General features: G+C 48.8%; 1 protein-coding gene across 1 annotated transcript; it reads left to right on the forward strand.

The window, feature by feature from the left end:
• The first annotated feature begins 212 nt into the window (after window positions 1–212).
• LOC119458579 (zinc finger protein 782) lies at window positions 213–11,811 on the forward strand. The gene is made up of 3 exons (XM_037720419.2): window positions 213–321; window positions 5,256–5,355; window positions 10,115–11,811. Exons 1-3 carry the CDS (start codon window positions 315–317, stop codon window positions 10,785–10,787), a joined length of 780 nt encoding a protein of 259 aa, XP_037576347.2. The 5' UTR covers window positions 213–314; the 3' UTR covers window positions 10,788–11,811.
• Window positions 11,812–21,803: the final 9,992 nt, after the last annotated feature.

The raw sequence follows: 21,803 nt of genomic DNA on the forward strand, positions 1-21,803 counted from the left end.
CAGCATTCATCCCCATTTATAAAAATATTAAAAAAAATTATTAGACTCCTGGCGAATAAAGTACTTGTGCTGTAGTTTATGGTAACACACGTATTAAAGCATCGTGTAGCGTCGCCGCATCTAATGACGCGGCAACCATGTGTGCTCTATGCGCGCGCATTTAAACCTTTAAAGAGACACAGCGGCATAGGGTTCTTTATTCTATGGGCATAGTGTGTGTCTGTGCGCCTAGAGCTTGGGGCGACGGTTCTGTTCCGCACTTGGTGTTGGTGACTTCTCCTGGGACGCACGGGCTGGGGCGTGTCACAGAAGCCATGGCGAGTAAGTTCACGAACACGATTGTTCTCGTCGTCTCACTTGGCACGTTGTGTGGATGTTGATCATCAGTGTGTCATCGTTTTTTATTTTTTTTTCCCTGGTATGCTCCTCACTGTGGTCAGATTGCGCAGAATGACACAGGCGTAAGGCGACTAAACAAACAATAAGATGATTTCCAGAGCCTTCGTAATGATTCCTTTCGACAAATCTCGTGCTCTCCTGAGGCCCCCGTTTGCCGGTTATACATGTGCCCTCCTGGAGCAGTAGTTGTAAAAAAATCCAATCGTTGCCTGGTGACAGGGGCGGCCAAAAATGAGGCCGTTGCCGCGAACCTTTGTGACGTTATGTGCATCGCTGCCAACGGTGTGAAGAGTACGAATGCTAGAGTTCCGTTTAGATGGAACGGTAATTCTGTTGGATGCGTTTCGAACGGAAGAAGCTGCCTGAAAAGCCGCTAGCTGTTAACATTGAACTGCACGGATAGCGAGCGAGTTTCTTCTGCAAGCTGCCGTAAATCCACGCAACCTCGTGGTGCATTTTCGCCTGTCGGACTCAGTGTGGCTGCACTGACAAAGTACTTTGGCTAGGGATAAAAACTATGCCAGGCGTAATGCTGCCAGGAACATTCCTATGTACAGAACTCCGCAACTGTTCAGGTAGATTCCGTGACTCAACAGCCATGCGCAGAACTGCCGTTTCATCTGGGCAGAACTATAGCAACCATTTTTTCGTTTCATCTGGTCAGAACGTTGCACACGTCGTTCAGCCGAAGGGCTGAAGGCATGAGCCAGCTGATGTAACTTGGCCCATGTTGTCCAGCATCATGTCCTTGCGTTTTCCTGACGAGGGATTAATTTCATCTCCACTCCATTTGTCCCTTGCCACTGGCCGCATGATGCTGTTAATACCGTGATTGGCCACTCGGCACAATGGATGATAATAAAGCAAAACTAAAATGGGTTTTTGGGAAAGAGGCCCCGCCAGAAAACAATTACACGGACACCAGAAAAAAACCACACGATGCAGTGCTAGACTAGCGACTAAACATTACATAATCGTCTCGGTGCACACTGTAGCAGAACAAGCTACGGTAAAACATTTCATTGCCCTTCCCGCTTGTCATTCTGGTAAATCCTCATAACATGGCAAGTCGGTCTTGTGGAGGCATCCCAGTGGCTATGGTGTTGCACTGCTGAGCTCAAGGTCACAGCTTCGATCCTGGCTGCGGTGGCTGCATGAAGTTCGATGGGGGGGAATGCAAAAATGCTTGTGTACTCAGACTTAGGTGCACATTAAAGAACCTGAGGTCATCAAAGTTAATGGTGTGCCTCAGAATTGGATCATGGTTTTGGCACATGAAACCCCGGAATATAGTTAATTAAGTCTTGCGAGATTGTGTCTCCTTGCCCGACCCCTTTCGTGATAGGTAACTTTCTACTTTTCTTGTGGAGAACCAAGGTAGCTGTGGGATCTTTGCAGATATTTGTCAAGATATTCACGTATGCCTCCTGTACTCCTTAATTACACAAGGCCTCTATGACTGCTGGTATCTCTACTGAATCGAATGCTTTTTCACAATCTATGAAAGCCATATAGAGAGGTTGATTGTACTCTGCAGATTGCTCGATCCCTGATTGATGACATGGATGTGATCCATTGTAGAATATCCCTTCCTGAAGCCAGCCTGTTCTCTTGGTTGACTGAAGTCAAGTGTTGCCCTCATTCTATTGGAAATTATCTTGGTGAATATTTTATACACTACTGAAAGCAAGCTAATGGGTCTATAATTCTTCACTTCTTTAACGTCTCATTTCTTATAGATTAGTATAATGTTGGCATTTTTCCAGTTCTCTAGTATTGAATTCACTGCATGTTTAGAAGAACTATTCAAGCTATTAGACTGGAAGGCTTAGGAGTGAGGATCAATGGCGAATATCTCAACAACATTTGATTTGCAGATGACATTGTCCTGTTCAGCAACAATAGGGATGCATTACAGCAAATGATTGAGGACCTTAACCGAGAAAGTGTAAGAATTGGGTTGAAGATGAATATGCAGAAGACAAAGCTAATGTTCAATAGCCTGGCAAGGGAACAAGAATTCAGAATCGCCAGTCAGCCTCTAGAGTCTGTAAAACAGTACGTTTATCTAGGTCAATTACTCACAGGGGACCCTGATCATGAGAAATAAATTTATAGAAGAATAAAATTGGGTTGGAGTGCATACGGCAGGCATTGCCAAAGCCTGACTGGGAGCTTACCACTGTCGTTGAAAAGAAGAGTGTACAATCATTGCATTCTACCGGTGCTAACACATGGGGCAGAAACTTGGAGGTTAACAAAGAAGCTCGAGAACAAGTTAAGGACCGCACAAAGAGCGATGGAACGAAAAATGTTAGGCCTAACGTTAAGACACGGGAAAAGAGCGGTGTGGATCAGAGAACAAACGGGTATAGGCGATATTCTAGTTGACATTATGCGGAAAAAGTGGAGCTGGGCAGGCCATGTAATGCATAGGGTGGATAACCGGTGGACCATTAGAGTTACAGAATGGATACCAAGAGAAGGGAAGCGTAGTCGAGGACGGCAGAAAACTAGGTGGGGTGATGAAGCTAGGAAATTTGCAGACGCAAGTTGGAATCAGCTAGCGCAAGACAGGGGTAATTGGAGATCGCAGGGAGAGGCCTTCGTCCTGCAGTGGACTTGAATATAGGCTGATGATGATTGTTGTATACATATGCTATAAACAATGATACTGTTGAACATGTAGACAATTTTAAATATCTAGGGCGTCCACCTCTCTCCAAGGCTTTCCTGGCAATTTCATATTGGCAGCAGCTTGGCTAAAACTTACAAAACACTGTTTCATTCGTCACGCATCACGCAATGCTGACCAAAACCCAAAGCTTGTCGCCTATACTTGCATCATACGCTCGATACTTGAGTATGCCTATGCATTTGGAGTTCCCACCAATCCTACTTGATTAATAGGTTCATCTTTCTCTAAAACAAGGCGGCTCATTACATTACAAAAAATTATTCATCCTGTTCAAGTATTTCCACTATGAAAGAGAGTGCTGGGCTACTCTCACTAGATGCAAAAAAAATCATTCGCCTCACATTTTCCCACAAGATCTTCCACAGCTGATCTGATTACTCCTGCACAATGCGTATTTGCCCGGATTGATCTTGGCAACAATGTTGAACAGCCTTTTGCTTGAGCTATAATCTCTTGCAGTTCTCCTTTCTTTGTTTAGCAGCCAGCGAATGGAATCAACCTCCAGGGCATATCGCGGAAATGACTAGCTTTGACACCTTCGTAGCTGTGCTTCAAGATGCTGCGATGAAACGTAGTGTTGTATTCACCCCTATGTTATGGTCTGAAAGGATAATTACATAAGGGGAATTAATTTAGAGTAATTAAATGGCAAAAAACTGTACGTTGGAAGTTGGTGTTTGTATTTTAGCCTTTTTTATGTCTGTCCACTTGTGCGCTGTATTCTCCCGCCGAGGTGGCCTAATGTCTTTGGTGTTACGCTGCTAAGCCCAAGGACGCGGGATCAAATCCAGGCCGCAGCAGCTACATTTCGATGGGGGCAAAATCAAAAAACACCCAGATACCTTGCATTGGGTGCACGTTAAAGAACCTCAGGTGGCCAAAATTAACCCAGAGTCCCCCACTACCTCGTTCCTCATAATTATATCATGGTTTTCGCACCCAAGACCTGATAATTTTTTTTCTGCACTGTAATCTTCAGGCCTTGTATAGGTATTACAGTAGTTCCTGGGAATGTGTGCCATATTTTTTGCTGTACACTGACTGTTTTTTTTTTTTTTTGTCAGGAAGGGTATTCGGGCACTTTCAATGTGTTTGCAGCTGCTTTTTGTCTCTTGGTAACTGCTTCAGAATGCAAAGAAACACACATACATATAGGCACATACTTACACATCCCCCACAAACACCCAAAAAAGGACGCCCCCTTTCACGAATGCGCTTGTGTGACGAAAGGGGGCCCTTCCTTAGGTGTTTGTGTATGTCCATTTATGGCAGTATTATGTGTTGTGCTCTGAAGCTCTTACGAAGATTGATTGCCAAGTAGCCCAGCTACAAGTTCTTTCATGATACATGCTTCTGAAAACAAGGTCTTCTTTGGCGACTGCAGATTAATTAGGGGTTCGTGGCATCTGGGTATCTGGCCGCCACTCTCCGACCACTTCCATCAAACTAAGGTGATTTAAGGCCTTCAAGGGCACATAGGACGACGAGAAAGGCGTCAAAATGGCGCTCGGAATGGAAAAGACGCACCAAGTTAGCATACAGCTATGTTCAGAGCAGTAATAGTGCTTAATTAGTGTAAAATGGTCGGAAATGACCCCAGATGCACTTGTTCAAACTGCATGTGCCTAAAACCGGAACCGTAAGTGTGGCATTACTCAATGAAAAAAAAAAATTCAGAGCCCTTCCACTACTGTGAAGATGGAAGCCAACGAAGCTGTGACTGTGGTGGGTCTGCTGTAGTGAATTTATATGTTATCATTATCAACTATAATGAGCGTCTTCAGCATGTTCATCAAAGAGCAAGGACACCGGCGTCTTGTTTTCGCCCGGTATGATGGTCGAGTACTGCATTTGCTGCACCAAGTCCGCCCCATCGTCACAGACTTAATTGATGTCAACTGCTGTTGATTCTCTTTTCTTGTACGTATAAACGACCGATTGGAGAATTTTCTTTTTTTTTTTGCCTCAAGGGCTCCCCACAAATTATTGTAAAGAACTATGCTGCACTTCAGAAAAAGAGCTTATTTGTGTCAAGTACTTACTGCCCGCTCCTGCATGTTGCGAATCGCTATGTGCCCGCTAGCTAGTCCAATCTCTCTTTTTTTCTCTATTCAGAACTCAACATTATCGATAAAGCTTTACAAACAAAACAATGCAGGTACCGACGACAGCTACAGTGATGACGACCAAGAAAGTGTCAGTTCCAGCTCAGATGGGGAGGCAACAAAAAGGAGTTATCCAAAGCGACAGAAGTACAAGTAAGTGCTTGTGGATTCTGTGTTGCCATCTTAGTGGGTCTTGTGTCAAGCGTAAATTTTAAGATGTCGTGTAAGACATGGACACAATTTTACGAAATTTCAAGCGTACTCGCAAACTATATAGACCAGAATTACTTTACTCCAGTCACCGTCTGCTGGCACAAGTCGCATGGGCACTGCAGGTCTGATGATGGGGCAGCCGATGAGCGAACGCTGGCAGCAAGCATACAAGATATATTTGCGAGAAAAAAAAAAGCGCTACACTTCTGCAACATTATTTTGGTCAAGGATATATGTTATAGACCCTATTTCGTCACTCTAAATGCCACTGCGTAAATGATTGGGCTGCTTAAATGTGCAAGTATATATATTTCAGTGTGATTTGTTTCTTTCACATTGTTTTCTCATCATCGCTGACACGCAGTCTTATAATTTTACAATCTGAAGTGCAAGTTGCCTGCATCAACATCCTTAGGATCTTCTTAAACCTGTGCCGTGGCTGTCCTGAGTGTCTTGAACGCAAAACAAAAAAGCGACAGAAAGACACCTTTAACAACTTTTCGAACATTCTTTGTGCCTTATGTGTATTATCTGAACCTTCTCTGTCATCTATAAATTTATGAATTTATTTATTTCTTGCAAACACTCTCAGGGTCAAATAGACATTACAGAGTAGAGTGGGTTATTAACAAATCAAATTGCAAAAGTCTCTTATTATACAATGTTGACTAAACATTTCACAAACTGGTAATGATCTTAAATGGTTACAAGCACAGTGATGTGATTTCTGCTCCAAAAGGTGAATCCTGCTACATCCTGCTACATTTTCAATAATGTGCCCCAAAGCTGCTCCAAAAGGTGTTTTCTGCTACTTTAAAAAACAGACTTATCTAACAAGCGACATCATTTGTCACACGCACTCATCATGTGTGCACATGGAGGAAGTAAAACATGGGTGCAAGAGTCGGGCTACTACGTGCCTAGCATGTGCTGGCTCCCGCCATTGCTGAAACGGCGCTTAGGAGGTGAGAGCACACAACTTTCTTAATAACGCTTTATGGAAAAGCATTCTGCTGACATAGCAAAGCCTTTTTGCGATGCTACTTTCCTGTGGCTTCGTCTAGTAGGTACATGACAGCTGAAAATTTTGCTAAACGGGGGCAACTCGTCGCACATGCTTCTGAGCTTGTTTCTCTTCCTTGCACTGCTGCCATTTTGCTGTTTTCTGCTGGTGTAGCTTAGCAAGCGAGCATTGCATACTCCTAAAGCTCTTCTATGGTCGAGTTCCCCAAATTCCCATCTCCATGTGCACTTCTACAGCTCCCGCAATTTTATCGCTCGGCCTCCTGCAAACGTGGAAAGCTAAAGCAGAGATTAAAGGGGTTTGTGGTCATACTAGTATCATCGTGATGCTGTAGTGGTTGTATAATCGTCATCCCAGCTTCATCATCTAATTTTCGTCACACCATCGTCTTCATACAGTTGTCATTCCATTGCCATGATGCCATTGTCATCACACCGCCATCGTCATTACTTCGTCATCATGCATGGGATTTGCATGTTTTAGCGCCACAACTTTATGTTGAGCTAAATGATTCTTGGTAAAAATGAGCTTGTTTCCTGTTAAATTGGGCTTCCTCCTTCTGTAAGCACTCTTGCTTCTCTCAAAGGCAATTTTTCCATTTGCAATAAGCATTGAGATGCTCCAAAAGGTTGCTTTTTTGCTCCAAAGCACACTTATGGCTGCTCCAAGAAGCTGCTCCAAAATGGCCTCGGCCAATCACATCACTGCAAGCAGTGCTGGAAAGTGGTTGCAATCTTTTGCTGTATGAGGTGAGGACCGCAAGAAAGTATTAGTTCTGCATAGTGGAATGCAATTTTTGCGGGAATGGTTGTTGTTAAATGTAATCAGGAGAGGAGATTAGTTCATCATGCAGGCACTGTTGATAACATATTTTATGTAAAATTTCGTCCTAAGCAAAATATCTTGCAGTGAGATGAGAGGGTTGGTAAGCTTAGGCTGAATTTCATTGCAGTTATTCTTACACTGCAGCTGAAATTAGAATAAAATGGACAGAGTTCCCCGGCACCATTTCGAGTGAGTCAATCTTATTTCAATAAGATGGAACCCGTAACGATGCAGCACATTCCAGTTCGGAGCAAATGAGATTTTTGCATAGGATTAACTTAGTTGATGACGTAATTTTGAAAAGTTGTGCGGAATGTAGCCTAGCATGGCGGTTAGAATTATTAATTGCGGCTTCTATCTGGGCGGCCTAAGTTAGGTCAGCTGTTATGCGTATACCAGAGTAGTTGTACGATGACACAATCTCCAACACAAATACTGGACAACCGATAACTGCTTCAGTTCTGATCCGACAATCACTGATTGTACTCGCCATTATCGCTGCCACTTTACAGTATTGCTTGCTTTCTGGGTACGAATTCACCCAATAAGAAGCTAGGTTTCTTGTTCACACTTTTTTGGTTATCTTCTCAATCTTCACCCACTTACCCAATGGCAGTATTATTATAGTGACAGTTGAAAACAAAGGCACAACTTCAACATACTGCTTTAGTATTTGAACGTACTTCTCACTGCAAGGTTTCTCAGTAGAGTTGCTAATATATTTTGTGCACATTGAGAGTTGTTCTGATGGAATCCTCGGGAAAAAAAAGCTTGCAGCAGCATCTAGGTTGCTGGCATCTTAGCCGACTTGTGTACTCGCATTATAGTAACCGAACGGGTGCCAAGTGTTGAGAAACGGAAGTCATGGTTGGCAGAGGATTAGGTGCTGTGGTGAGATTGGGGAATCTGTAAGCAGAAGTTGTGGTTGGCTGACACAGGACAGAGGTAATTGGAGATTGCTTGGAGAGGCCTGTGTCCTGCAGTGGACATTGAATGCAATGATGATGCTCAATTGTAAAACGATGCTGTATTCAGGCACTCGCTAGAGATATTCGAGGCAAAGCTAATTCTTCTTATCCCGGGACAGAATTGCAGAAGAGGGCACAGCTGAAGAATGTTACTGCAACTCTGCTCAGGCAGAACACACTAATGCAGTACGCATTGCCAGTGATTAGCAATTTTTGTACTAAAGAACCACAGCTGTACAGCATACTACATGAAAGGAGGATTGGAATCAATTACATAAGAAAAGGAAAAGCACTTACTGTATAAGTGACACATCTTGAGACAATAAGCTTCTTCTAGAGCTCGTTATCTCCTCAGGTTTACTTGTGCATAAAGTGTATTTGTATCATATTCACAGGTCTGCACCTTTGAATCTGCCGAAAGGGTTATTGGTGTCATTGTCAATGTTTTTGTGTGCATAAAGGAAGGGAAAAAAGACTAGGAGGGAGCATCACGGGACAACTTGAAGGCCTAATGATCAAAAATATAAAAGAAAGGCTCATGGGGGAAAAAGGCCCTCACCACCTGGTAGGTAAGCGGTGATTTCTCGCTACCAACTGTGTGGAGGGTACAGCCTAGAGCTCACGGTGAGGGTCGATTGTGATGAGACATCACAAGAGCTACCAGGAGCCAAACAATGCCTTAAAAGGTCCGACAACCAAAGGGGGCCTATTTCCCAAGAATCATTGTGCAAATGGGCCTTGAAGGAAAGGAGGGTCCGACAAGGTTGGCTTGCCAAGGGCCTGATGTCATGCTCCCTCCTAGTGTGTTTGCTTCCTCCAAGTTTGTGCACATCCCCCTGGTGGCAGTTGTGATCAGCAAATGTCGACTAGGTCGGCAAAAATCTTCCTGAAGAGCAGTAAATGTCATTAGGAAAAGCACTATTGGTCTGTAAAAATACTACTGTCGTATTGTCGTAAGGTGACATCCAAAGGGTGGCAATTGGATGACGAAAAACTCGGAGGCTGTGATCGTGGCGTATTGCAAACTGCTTAGCTTGGAGCCAGTATAAGTCTAGTATAGTGGATGCAGGCAGCACTATAGTCATCTCATAAAAACAACTGTGTACGCATTCAACAAGAACAGAGAATCGGGCATGTTTATAACTGGAACAGCTTGACAAAACCAGGACAGTCTACCATTGCAGTACTGTAGTTGGTGACAACGTAGGATTGCAGTGGAAAGGACACCACTGTCGAATGTAAAGAGAATCTGTACTGATTTCAAGAGCCAATTACGTTCACTCATTTCCATGAAATTGCTTACCTATATTTTGTAGCATGGATGTCCAGAAGACAGTTGTGTGGTGGGAGCTCGCACCACGTTCTTTGGTTGTCGTCACGTTTTCTGTGCGCTAGCTTGTCCGTATATGTATTACCATTTACGGAAATACGGGGTTATGGTAAATGTGGACATCTTGCAATGCTTTGTCCAACAATAATGCGTGAAACAATTTTTATGTTACATGGGTGTTTTCGTCAAGGCATTATATACAGCAAAATGGGCCTACACGTTGTCAATTGCATTGCTGCAGACTCGTTACACCAGCAGATAAGTAGAATATGTGTATAGTTGCTGCAATAATAGCTGTCTTCTCTGGTTAAACTCGGTTCCACCAACCCAGCTGCTCGCGTTTATGTGCTCGGTAACCCAGTATTCTGTGCACGGTAATTGTCTATCGAGACAAGCTAAACCTCTGTCTATGGAGCACTTGTATTCATGTGGGGCTTTTGTTACCTTCTTCTTTTCTTCTTCGACTTTGATCTCGGTCACGCAAAGCTTTTTTTCTGCCAGACCTATTTGCCAGCACAGCAGCCGCTCTAAGAACACTCCCGTTCCGTGCAGGTGCCCCCTGTGCCCCAAGGCATTGGGCACAGCCCGAGACCTGGGCATCCACGTGCGCCGTCACGAGCAGTGCAAGCCGTACACCTGCAAGGACTGCGACAAGGCCTTCTGCACACCATTCGAGCTGGACCAGCACGCCCGCTCGCATACGCTGGAGCAGCCCTACGAGTGCCACCTGTGTCCGCTCCGGTTCGGGACAGCGTCCGCGCTGCACAACCACCGCGCCACACACCGCACGCCAAACTCAGTGACGTACCGCTGCCGTGTGAGCCCCGCATGCACCGCGACTTTCCGGCGCGTTGCCACGCGCAGTGCGCACGAGCGGACGCACTGCACCGACTGCGCGTACCGGTGCGAGACGTGCAAACGAGCCTTCCCTCAGAAGTACAACTTGCAGCGCCATCTGAGGCTGCACGACGGCGACAAGCTCCACTGCTGTCCCACGTGCAAGCGAATGTTTTACGACAAAAAGCGCCTGGACGTGCACGCCAAGAGCTGTGGTGACTTTCGCAGGTGCGGCATCTGTGGGAAGGGATTTCGAGAGGAGGCCCAGTTGGCAGCAGCACGTAGCCAGCCAGCACGAGGACTCGGCGTCCGAGGAGCTGTCGGAAAAAGACCGGGAACTCGTGGTACGTTCCTCCGAGTCGTTGTCCGAGCAGGAACGGGCGGATGACCAGTTGAGCAGCGAAGTTGATGGCACCAGTTCACCTGCCCGGCCTAGCGCTGCACCAGAAAGAACGAGGGCTGACTGGTGTGTTCGCCTGCGATTGCGTCGAAATAAGAATGCACCCAAGAACCCTGGGAGGCCCCGTAGGTGTAGCGGCAAGAGTGGTAACTCGCCTTCTCAACAGCCGCGACCTAGCGACACGCCAATTTCTCCCTTGTTACCACCCGAGCACACCGCTGGGAAACAAGGCATGGAAGAGGCGAGCGTGGGCACTGGCGAGGCTACAGACACGTGTAAAAGATGCAGCCCCATCTATCAGTGTCCAAATTGCGAGAGACTATTTCTTAAGTGGGATGATTTGAAGACCCACGCGATGCTTGAACACGAGCTTGTTCTCTCATCGTCGACGTTCCAGTTTGTATGCCACGTCTGTGACAAGACCTTCAAGCAAAACAGCAACTTGAAGACCCACCTGAAATCGCACGACCGGGTGGTCACGTTTGAGTGTGACATCTGCGGCCTGGGGTTCACCTTGAAGCATCACTACAAACGGCACAGGGCAAACAAGCACTACAAAGACTAAGTGCGGCACCGGCCAACTGGGCATGCGAGACTATCACGGCACGAGCCAGTTTTTTTCTAGAGTTTTAGTACTGAAGCTTTAATTTTGACTTGTTAATTAAATGATTTTTAACTATGTGACTCGTACCATATATACTATAAAATGTGTTTGTTTAAAAATAAATTTCAGAGCTGTGTTCTCTGCTGGATCCAATATTGCAGCACTGAACGGTGGGAGGAAAGGACTCTTGTAAATGAGTCATCTGGAGCATTGTACAATCCTGCCAAGTTCCTGCCTCATCCTGATCCACGCGTACCCGCCACAGTTGATCGGTGGCTGTGGTCTTGCGCTGCTGAGCTTGAGGTCGCGGATTCGATCCCACCCACAGCAGCCCCATTTCGATGGGGGCAAAATGCAAAACATTCTCGTGTACATACATTTAGGTGCCAGGAGGCCAAAATAAATGTGTACACCCCACTACAACGTGCTTCATAATCAGAGTGTGGTTTTAGCACGTAAGAACCTAGAATTTCATTATAAAACATACTTTGTTGGCAGTCCTGTAGGCATATTTTGTTCTTACAGCATGGTCGACACATGCTGCAGCCATGAAGTGCACTGTATTTCATTATTTAAATTTGCCTCTTTGTATTATTGCCATTCAAAAGCCAAATGAGTTCAGAGAATGATTTATCATTACCGAGGGTAAGCAAATGAGGACACTAAACGAACATTTGTTTTTCTGAAGCCTTCCTTGGCTCAAGCCACGCCAGATATAACATCACTGCAGGATATCGCAGGTACTACTCTATTTGCAGATTTGGATGCCTCGCAGAAAGAAAAAATCCCACAATGGCTGCAAGGTTAAATGCTGGAAATCTAGGCATGTTTTAATCGGACCTCGTTATGACGTATTTAGCACAAAAAAAAATAACATCATATTCAATATTTCTTTAAGCATATATATGGCACATGCTGGTGTTTGCAAAAAAAAGATTTTATTGTACATGGTCTTTAGGTGTTTGTAGTGCTGAGCAAACATTTACTGCAGTGGCCATATACCAGGTTTCTTTTTCTTAGCCCATGCAAGATTTTAAAAATTACCTGTTGCAGCACAATTCTATTCCTTGGCTGGATTGCTTTAAGAGCATTTCTCGTACATTACGTGCACGAGAAATGAAATAGCGAAACTTACTAACATTTTTGTAATTAAGTGTTTAACTAATTGCTTTATGGCACATATTGCTATTTCCAGATTATAGCTAGTGAACTTAGAAGGCATATCTACTTAGAACAAATTTCAAAGGTGGCATCAGTTTTGGAATATGCACTATTAAACTTTTGTCAAAAATGCACTGGTTGTTCCATTTACTTCTATAACAAAGTGCCATTTTAGGCATTGAACCGCAAGAATACCTGAAACAATATATTTTGGTGCACACTTTAAGGGTCAATTTCACAAAACTGGTGTGATATCGAGAATTCATTCCAAATGGATACCCTTGAGAATTCGTGAGCTACAATTTATAAATTGCAATATCTGCCGTAAAGCAATTAGCAGGGGTGGTACTCCTGTGCCATTTTGATACAAACGCAGATTCCTGTGACAAGCTGCGCGAATGACAGAAAATTGACCAAAATTGCGCCAGAACGGCTTCGGAATGTGTGCTCCGGCAGTGGCCGCGAACAGCTAGTGGATTCGCTCTCCGAAAATGAGTGCAGCCGTTCACAATGCGCGACAATGCCTACCGCACAGTTTCTCGTAATTTTTGAACTTATAACAATGGACTTTAGGGCACGCATGTGGCCACTCCCGGCTGTTGTCGCTGCTGTTGTAACGACCAGGGCGGCTGTGTTTAAAGTGTACTTTTTTTTTATTGCGATAGCGTGCCTTTTGGCATAAAATATAGAAGCACGCCAGATTCTCGGAGAAAGTCCAGCAGGGTCCGGTAGTGGGGCCCCGTCGGGGCCCCACTACCCTCTCCACACTCTTGCAGTGGCAGGGGGAGAAGAGACAGGCAGGGGGAGAAGAGTAAAGAGTGTGGCGACGGTGCTGCAGCAACGGAGATGGGTAGGGGAGAGGGGTAAAGTGTGTGGCGACGGCGCTGCAGCAATGGAGACGGGTAAGGGAGAGAGGTAAAGTGTGTGGCGACGGCGCTGCAGCAACGGAGATGGGTAGGGGAGAGGGGTAAAGTGTGTGGTGACGGCGCTGCAGCAACGGAGACAGGTAGGAGGAGAGGGGTAAAGTGTGTGGCGACGGCGCTGCAGCAATGGAGACGGGTAAGGGAGAGAGGTAAAGTGTGTGGCGACGGCGCTGCAGCAACGGAGATGGGTAGGGGAGAGGGGTAAAGTGTGTGGTGACGGCGCTGCAGCAACGGAGACAGGTAGGAGGAGAGGGGTAAAGTGTGGCGACGGCGCTGCAGCAATGGAGACGGGTAAGGTAGAGAGGTAAAGTGTGTGGCGACGGCGCTGCAGCAACGGAGATGGGTAGGGGAGAGGGGTAAAGTGTGTGGCGACGGCGCTGCAGCATCGGAGACAGGTAAGGGAGAGAGGTAAAGTGTGTGGCGACGGCGCTGCAGCAACGGAGACGGGTAGGAGGAGAGGGGTAAAGTGTGTGGCGACGGCGCTGCAGCAATGGAGACGGGTAGGGGGAGAGGGCTAAAGTGTGTGGTGATGGCGCTGCAGCAATGGAGATGGCTAGGGGGAGAGGGGAAAGAGTGGGGCGTCAGAGCTGCAGCAATGGAGACGGATAGGGAGAGGGGTAAAGAGAGTGGCGACGGCGCTGCAGCAATGCAGACAGGTGATAGGGGTAACGAGTATGGCGACGGAGCTGCAGCAATGGAGACGGGTAGGGGGAGAGGGGTAAAGTGTGTGGCGACGGCGCTGCAGCAACGGGTAGGGGGAGAGGGGTAAAGTGAAAGTGTGTGGCAACGGCGCTGCAGCAACGGAGACGGGTAGGGGAGAGGGGTAAAGTGTGCGGCGACGGCGCTGCAGCAATGGAGACGGGTAGGGGGAGAGGGGTAAAGTGTGTGGCGACGGCGCTGCAGCAATGGAGACGGGTAAGGGAGAGAGGTAAAGTGTGTGGCGACGGCGCTGCAGCAACGGAGATGGGTAGGGGAGAGGGGTAAAGTGTGTGGCGACGGCACTGCAGCAACGGAGATGGGTAGGGGAGAGGGGTAAAGTGTGTGGCGACGGCGCTACAGCAACGGAGACGGGTAAGGGAGAGAGGTAAAGTGTGGCGACGGCGCTGCAGCAATGGAGACGGGTAGGGGGAGAGGGGTAAAGTGTGTGGTGATGGTGCTGCAGCAATGGAGATGGCTAGGGGGAGAGGGGAAAGAGTGGGGCGTCAGATGATGATAAGTGGTTCTTGAGGGAAAGGGAAAGGTTGGCGCTATCTTCTGCAGCCCTTGAGGGAGCATGGCTCAGCGCCAAAGCTGCAGCAATGGAGACGGATAGGGGGAGAGGGGTAAAGAGTGTGGCGACGGCGCTGCAGCAATGGAGACGGGTAGGGGGAGAGGGATAAAGAGTGTGGTGATGGTGCTGCAGCAATGGAGATGGCTAGGGGGAGAGGGGAAAGAGTGGGGCGTCAGAGCTGCAGCAATGGAGATGGGTAGGGGGAGAGGGGTAAAGTGTGTGGCGACGGCGCTGCAGCAACGGAGACGGGTAGGGGGAGAGGGGTAAAGTGTGTGGCGGCGGCCCTGCAGCAATGGAGACGGGTAGGGGAGAGGGGTAAAGTGTGTGGCGACGGCGCTGCAGCAATGGAGACGGGTAGGGGAGAGGGATAAAGAGTGTGGTGATGGTGCTGCAGCAATGGAGATGGCTAGGGGAGAGGGGAAAGAGTGGGGCGTCAGAGCTGCAGCAATGGAGACGGATAGGGGGAGAGGGGTAAAGAGTGTGGCGACGGCGCTGCAGCAATGGAGACGGGTAGGGGGAGAGGGGTAAAGTGTGTGGCGACGGCGCTGCAGCAACGGAGACAGGTAAGGGGTAAAGTGTGTGGCGACGGCGCTGCAGCAACGGAGACGGGTAGGGGGAGAGGGGTAAAGTGTATGGCGACGGCGCTGCAGCAACGGAGACGGGTAAGGGAGAGGGGTAAAGTGTGTGGCGACGGCGCTGCAGCAACGGAGACGGGTAAGGGAGAGAGGTAAAGTGTGTGGCGACGGCGCTGCAGCAATGGAAAGGGGTAAAGAGTGTGACGACGGCGTTGTAGCAATGGAGGCGGGCAGGGGGAGAAGGGTTAAGAGTGTGGCGACGGCGCCGCAGCAATGGAGACGAGCAGGGGGAGAAGGGTAAAGAGTGTGGCGACGGCGCTGCAGCAACGCAGACGGGTAAGGGAGAGAGGTAAAGTGTGGCGACGGCGCTGCAGCAATGGAGACGGGTAGGGGGAGAGGTAAAGTGTGTGGCGACGGCGCTGCAGCAATGGAGACGGGTAGAGTGTCACGACGGCGTTGTAGCAATGGAGACGGGCAGGGGGAGAAGGGTAAAGAGTGTGGCGACGGCGCTGCAGCAATGGAGACAGGTAGGGGGGAGAGGGGTAACGAGTGTGGCGAAGGCGCTGCAGCAACGGAGACGGGTAAGGGAGAGAGGTAAAGTGTGTGGCGACGGCGTTGTAGCAATGGAGACAGGTAGGGGGAGAGGGGTAACGAGTGTGGCGAAGGCGCTGCAGCAACGGAGACGGGTAAGGGAGAGAGGTAAAGTGTGTGGCGACGGCGTTGTAGCAATGGAGACAGGTAGGGGGAGAGGGGTAACGAGTGTGGCGACGGCACTGCAGCAACGGAGACGGGTAGAGTGTCACGACGGCGTTGTAGCAATGGAGACGGGCAGGGGGGAGAAGGGTAAAGAGTGTGGCGACGGCGCTGCAGCAATGGAGACAGGTAGGGGAGAGGGGTAACGAGTGTGGCGAAGGCGCTGCAGCAACGGAGACGGGTAAGGGAGAGAGGTAAAGTGTGTGGCGACGGCGTTGTAGCAATGGAGACAGGTAGGGGGAGAGGGGTAACGAGTGTGGCGAAGGCGCTGCAGCAACGGAGACGGGTAAGGGAGAGAGGTAAAGTGTGTGGCGACGGCGTTGTAGCAATAGAGACAGGTAGGGGGAGAGGGGTAACGAGTGTGGCGAAGGCGCTGCAGCAACGGAGACGGGTAAGGGAGAGAGGTAAAGTGTGTGGCGACGGCGTTGTAGCAATGGAGACGGGCAGGGGGAGAAGGGTAAAGAGTGGCGACGGCGCTGCAGCAACGGAGACGGGTAAGGGAGAGAGGTAAAGTGTGGCGACGGCGCTGCAGCAATGGAGACGGGTAGGGGGAGAGGGGTAAAGAGTGTGGCGACGGCACTGCAGCAACGGAGACGGGTAAAGAGTGTCACGACGGCGTTGTAGCAATGGAGACGGGCAGGGGGAGAAGGGTAAAGAGTGTGGCGACGGCGCTGCAGCAATGGAGACAGGTAGGGGGAGAGGGGTAACGAGTGTGGCGAAGGCGCTGCAGCAACGGAGACGGGTAAGGGAGAGAGGTAAAGTGTGTGGCGACGGCGTTGTAGCAATGGAGACAGGTAGGGGGAGAGGGGTAACGAGTGTGGCGAAGGCGCTGCAGCAACGGAGACGGGTAAGGGGGAGAGGTAAAGTGTGTGGCGACGGCGTTGTGCAATGGAGACGGGCAGGGGGAGAAGGGTAAAGAGTGGCGACGGCGCTGCAGCAACGGAGACGGGTAAGGGAGAGAGGTAAAGTGTGTGGCGACGGCGCTGCAGCAATGGAGACGGGTAGGCGGAGAGGGGTAAAGAGTGTGGCGATGGCGTTGTAGCAATGGAGACGGGCAGGGGGAGAAGGGTAAAGAGTGTGGCGACGGCGCTGCAGCAATGGAGACTGCGAGGGGTAAAGAGTGTGGCGAAAGCGCTGCAGCAATGGAGACAAGTAGGGTGACAGGGGTAAAGAGTGTGGCGACGGAGCTGCAGCAATGGAGATGGGTAGGGGGAGAGGGCTAAAGAGTGTGGCGATGGCGCTGCAGCAATGGAGATGGCTAGGGGGAGAGGGGTAAAGAGTGTGGCGTCAGAGCTGCAGCAATGGAGACGGGCAAGGGGAGAGGGGTAAAGAGTGTGGCGACGGCGCTGCAGCAATGGAGACAGGTGATAAGGGTAGAGTGTGGCGATGGAGCTGCAGCAATAGAGACGGGTAGGGGGAGAGGGCTAAAGAGTGTGGTGATGGTGCTGCAGCAATGGAGATGGCTAGGGGGAGAGGGGAAAGAGTGGGGCATCAGAGCTGCAGCAATGGAGACGGGTAGGGGGAGAGGGGTAAAGAGTGGCGACGGAGCTGCAGCAATGGAGACGGGTAGGGGGAGAGGGCTAAAGAGTGTGGCTATGGCGCTGCAGCAATGGAGATGGCTAGGGGGAGAGGGGTAAAGAGTGTGGCGTCAAAGCTGCATCAATGGAGACGGGCAGGGGGAGGGGGGTAGAGTGTAGCGACGGCGCTGCAGCAATGAGACGGGTAGGGAGAGAGGGGTAAGGATCGAGTGTGGCGACGGCGCTGCAGCAATGGCTTTCTTGGTGTTTTGCCAGGGCATACACACACATGAAGTTCGATAGGTCTGTTTCGATAAACATGCAAGAATGAAGGACACCGCGTGGTAGAGACGCAAGTATAAACTGTTTTATTTCACCCTTACTGTGGGCAACTAAAATGATCACTAAGTGGGGTTAGGAAATTTGCAGGCACAAGTTGTGCAAGCTAGTGCAAGACAGGGGTAATTGGAGATCGCAGGGAGAGGCCTTTGTCTTGCAGTGGACATACACATAGGCTGTGATGATGATGATGAAAATGATCACTCATTGTATACTTCCTCATGAAGAACAACATCACGGCTTCACAGAGTTGTCCAGCTATAGCTTCAACACTTTGTGAGACAATGGTTTTCGCTCAAGAAGCTTAGTAGCCCTGTTTCTGTCCGTCACTCTTACGGCATAGTTCGTGAAAATGGGCTTCATAAACTTCTCTGCGATGAGATGGAGAACCATCTTTCTTTGCTTTTCGTCGCACTTTTTGCAATGGAGCACAGCAAGTTCCATGAGAGCCCAGACGCGTCTTTCAACGCAGACTTCTAACGGCTTAAGAATAGAGCTTCCGTTGTAGAGCACGGTATCAGAAAATCACCGAAGCCCTCTTAGAACATTTACCAGCTCCTCATTTGGGTAGTAAAGTCCTCCTCGGTCCTGGTGAGCGATGAGACTGTGTAGGGGATTCGTGCTTAAATTTAGACGCCTGCAGGAGCAAAATGCAATTTCCGCATGGGATTCCCTCACTTGCCGCGCGAATGATGAACCCTCCTATTAAAGCTACACTGGCCACGTCCGGGTTTGAAACGAGCGGCATTGTGCTGACGCATTGGCTATACAGTTTCTTTGCTACTTTGAGAAGCTTCTCTATCGCTTCATTGAGCGGGTGGCAGTGCTGGTTAGCTGGAATTAGTTTTTAGGCTGAGAAAGAGGATGAAATCTGCACATTGCTACTCGAAGCAGCAACAATTTCAGTCCTGAGCATCTTCTCCAGCCCTTATACAGCGCTTTTTTACATCCAGCGCATCATTGCACCTGGCACTTCTGTGCAGGAATCCAAGCAAGGATTCAATTGGGTCACTTGACATTTTTCTCGTCAACACAAACTCGAACTTTCTGACAAGATGCAGATGTCAAATTCGACATTCGAGATGCAGATTCGACATTCGACTTCGTTGTTATCATGAGTGCATGGCAAGTTTTCTTTATGAGAAAGTTCTCAGGTTTGGTCTTCTTTCTCGTGAAATGAGACACCTGGCTCCTTTTTATGCTGACTCTGCATGCACAACGGCACGCAACAATATCGCATAATTGCAGTATTTAGCATTAGAGGAGCCTCAATAAGCTTGGAACAAGCTAGCACACACCATAAGCACACCGCAGCACCACGAGTGCGGCTTACGGAGGCGTTGGTCCTACCTTCAGAGGAGGGAACGTAGTGTCAGACCTCAGCACCTCTAGTGGCCGCCCTGAGAGGTTGATAGGAAAGGGTTCAGCAGTGCTCCTGCCACCCGTTTGACTGGCATATAGTTAGAGGAGGTGTTGGTCCAGGAGCCCGCTGGTCGCCTGTACTAATGCAGAGTGAATGTAGGCAGCCAGGATCACTTCGTCATCGTGTATGGTGGCTTTAGTCAGCCATTTGACTTTAGCGGGTAGGGTGAGGGTGGAGGCCGTTGGGAATCGAGGGCTGCAGTGCCATAGTACAGGGTTTGTCCGAAAAGTAATGTCAGCAATTATATTGTGAAGCGACTATACGTTGCAGCGCGCTAGTACCTGCTGGGATTGGTGGAGGGGGAAGTTAGCTTACACACGCGTGGTCGCTCAGTCGTCTGCGACCATCTGGAGAGTAAGGACAGGCTTTTCCGTGAAACTCGTTTTCATTTCCCGTGCAAGCCGTAATGCAGTGCTCTTCGGAACAAAGGATTGCTATCCAGTTTTGTGTGAAACTCGGCAAGTCCGCAGCGGAAACTTAATGTGATAAAGACAGCTTTTGGTGATAATTGTTTGTCGGAACGTCAACTCTACCAGTGGCACAATGCCTTTTTAGTAGGCTCTGAGGAGGTCAGCGATGAAGCCCGTGCTGGACCGCCATCAACGACCATCACTGACGAAAATGTGACACATGCAAGAGATCTTTTGTACTCAGACCCTCGTTTGAGTGTTCATTCAGTGGTACAGACAGTAAACATTCCGAAAAGTAACATTCATGAGATTTTGACGAATAACTTTCAGACGCGAAAAGTGTCCGCGAAGATCGTGCACAAAATGTTAATAGACAACCAAAAATTGAGCCGAGTTGAAACGGGCCAGGAACTTTGGGACTTGTGCCAAAGTGACCCCGTGACTCCCCACTTTTTAGACAATGTCGTCACAGGTGACAAGTTTTTGGTGTTTGAATACGACCCCGAAACAAAAGGGCAATGTGCTGAGTGGTACAGCTGGGCGTCCCCTCGCCCCAAGAAGGCCAGAATGAGCATGTCAAAGGTCAATACCATGCTCATTATGTTCTTTGACATCAGCGAGCTCGTCCACCATGAGTTTGTACCACATGGTAGAATCGTCAACGTCAAATTCTACGTGAAAGTGCTCAAGAGACTTAAATGACTTAAACGAAGGATTCATCGCGCCCAGCCTGACATTGGGGATGATTGCAAACTTCACTACGATAACGTGCCAGCCCGCACCGCCTTCCTCGTGACCCGCTTTCTGGCTGATTGAAAGGTGCTGACGGTTCTCCATCCACCTTACAGTCCTGACATGGCTCTCCCAGGCTTCTTCTGTCTGCGCTTGAAAATTCTCATGAAAGGACACCATTTCAGGACAGTTGGCAAAGTCGAAGAGGCTTGCACCAAGGCTCTAAAGGACATTCCTAAGGAGGCCTACCATGACGCCTTCGATGCCTGGAAATCTCGCTAGAAGCGATGTAACGACGCAGGAGGAGCCTATTTTGAAACCTTTCAATGTGTTGTACTGATGTGATCATTAATTTCTTTATAATGGACTCACTGACATTAATTTTCGGACACACACTGTATGTGCGGAGTGTTTGTGTGACCGCCACAGATCCCACACTCTGGCGGAGGCTCTGTTACTTGTTCCTATACAAGGTGTTGTCCAGATGGTGTATGCGAAGTGTTTGTGCTTGGCGAATGAGTATGCCCTGTCGTCTGGTGATGTGTGGGTTGAGAGTTGAAAATTGTCTTTTATCTTCTCTGTATGGTGCTAGTGTGGGCATTGCAGGAGCCTTGTGAGAGGATCAACGTGAGCATGGGATGGAAGGGTCCCGGCGCAGGGCTTCTTGGGCGAGCAGGTTAACCCCTTCATTGCCCTCCGTTCTCACATGCCCAGGTATTCAAATCACCTCAGTGGGCAAGTGCAGGTGTTTGTGGATTGCCTCACAGTAATCTTTGGGGAAGTTGCCCACTCTGAAGTATGTGGCAGGCATTCGTTGAATCTGTATACATAACATAACATACATAACATACATAACATAACAGTGGGCAAGCTCAGCCCACTGTGTTTCCGTCTTCTTGGTGGTTTGCATGTGAGTGATCGTACGGTGGTGATCGGTAATGGATACGGCTGCTGCACTGTTGATGGCAGCATCGATGTACAGGTATGCGTGGGTGTTGGCTTGTTGAATGTACTTGCTGTAGTATGTGATGCGCTGTGCCCTGCATTCTTCTATTTCATTGGGGGGGGGGGGTCTAAGTGCCGTGGTATGGGGGCTATTGTGAGCAGTGCTTGGGCATTTTTGCCAAGCGTGCTAGTAGCAGGCGGTGGGGTGTCATTGGGTTTGAAACCCAGCCTTCGCGGGATTCTTCTGCCTGATGTGGTACTGTTCAGTCTAATTTCCTGCCTGCATTTGTGTGTGCTGATAAGCTCTTCTAGGGTGTTATGGTTACCTGCCTTGTCTAGCAGCTCCGTACTT

Source organism: Dermacentor silvarum, chromosome 7 (assembly GCF_013339745.2).
Source record: "Dermacentor silvarum isolate Dsil-2018 chromosome 7, BIME_Dsil_1.4, whole genome shotgun sequence".
Taxonomy (NCBI): domain Eukaryota; kingdom Metazoa; phylum Arthropoda; class Arachnida; order Ixodida; family Ixodidae; genus Dermacentor; species Dermacentor silvarum.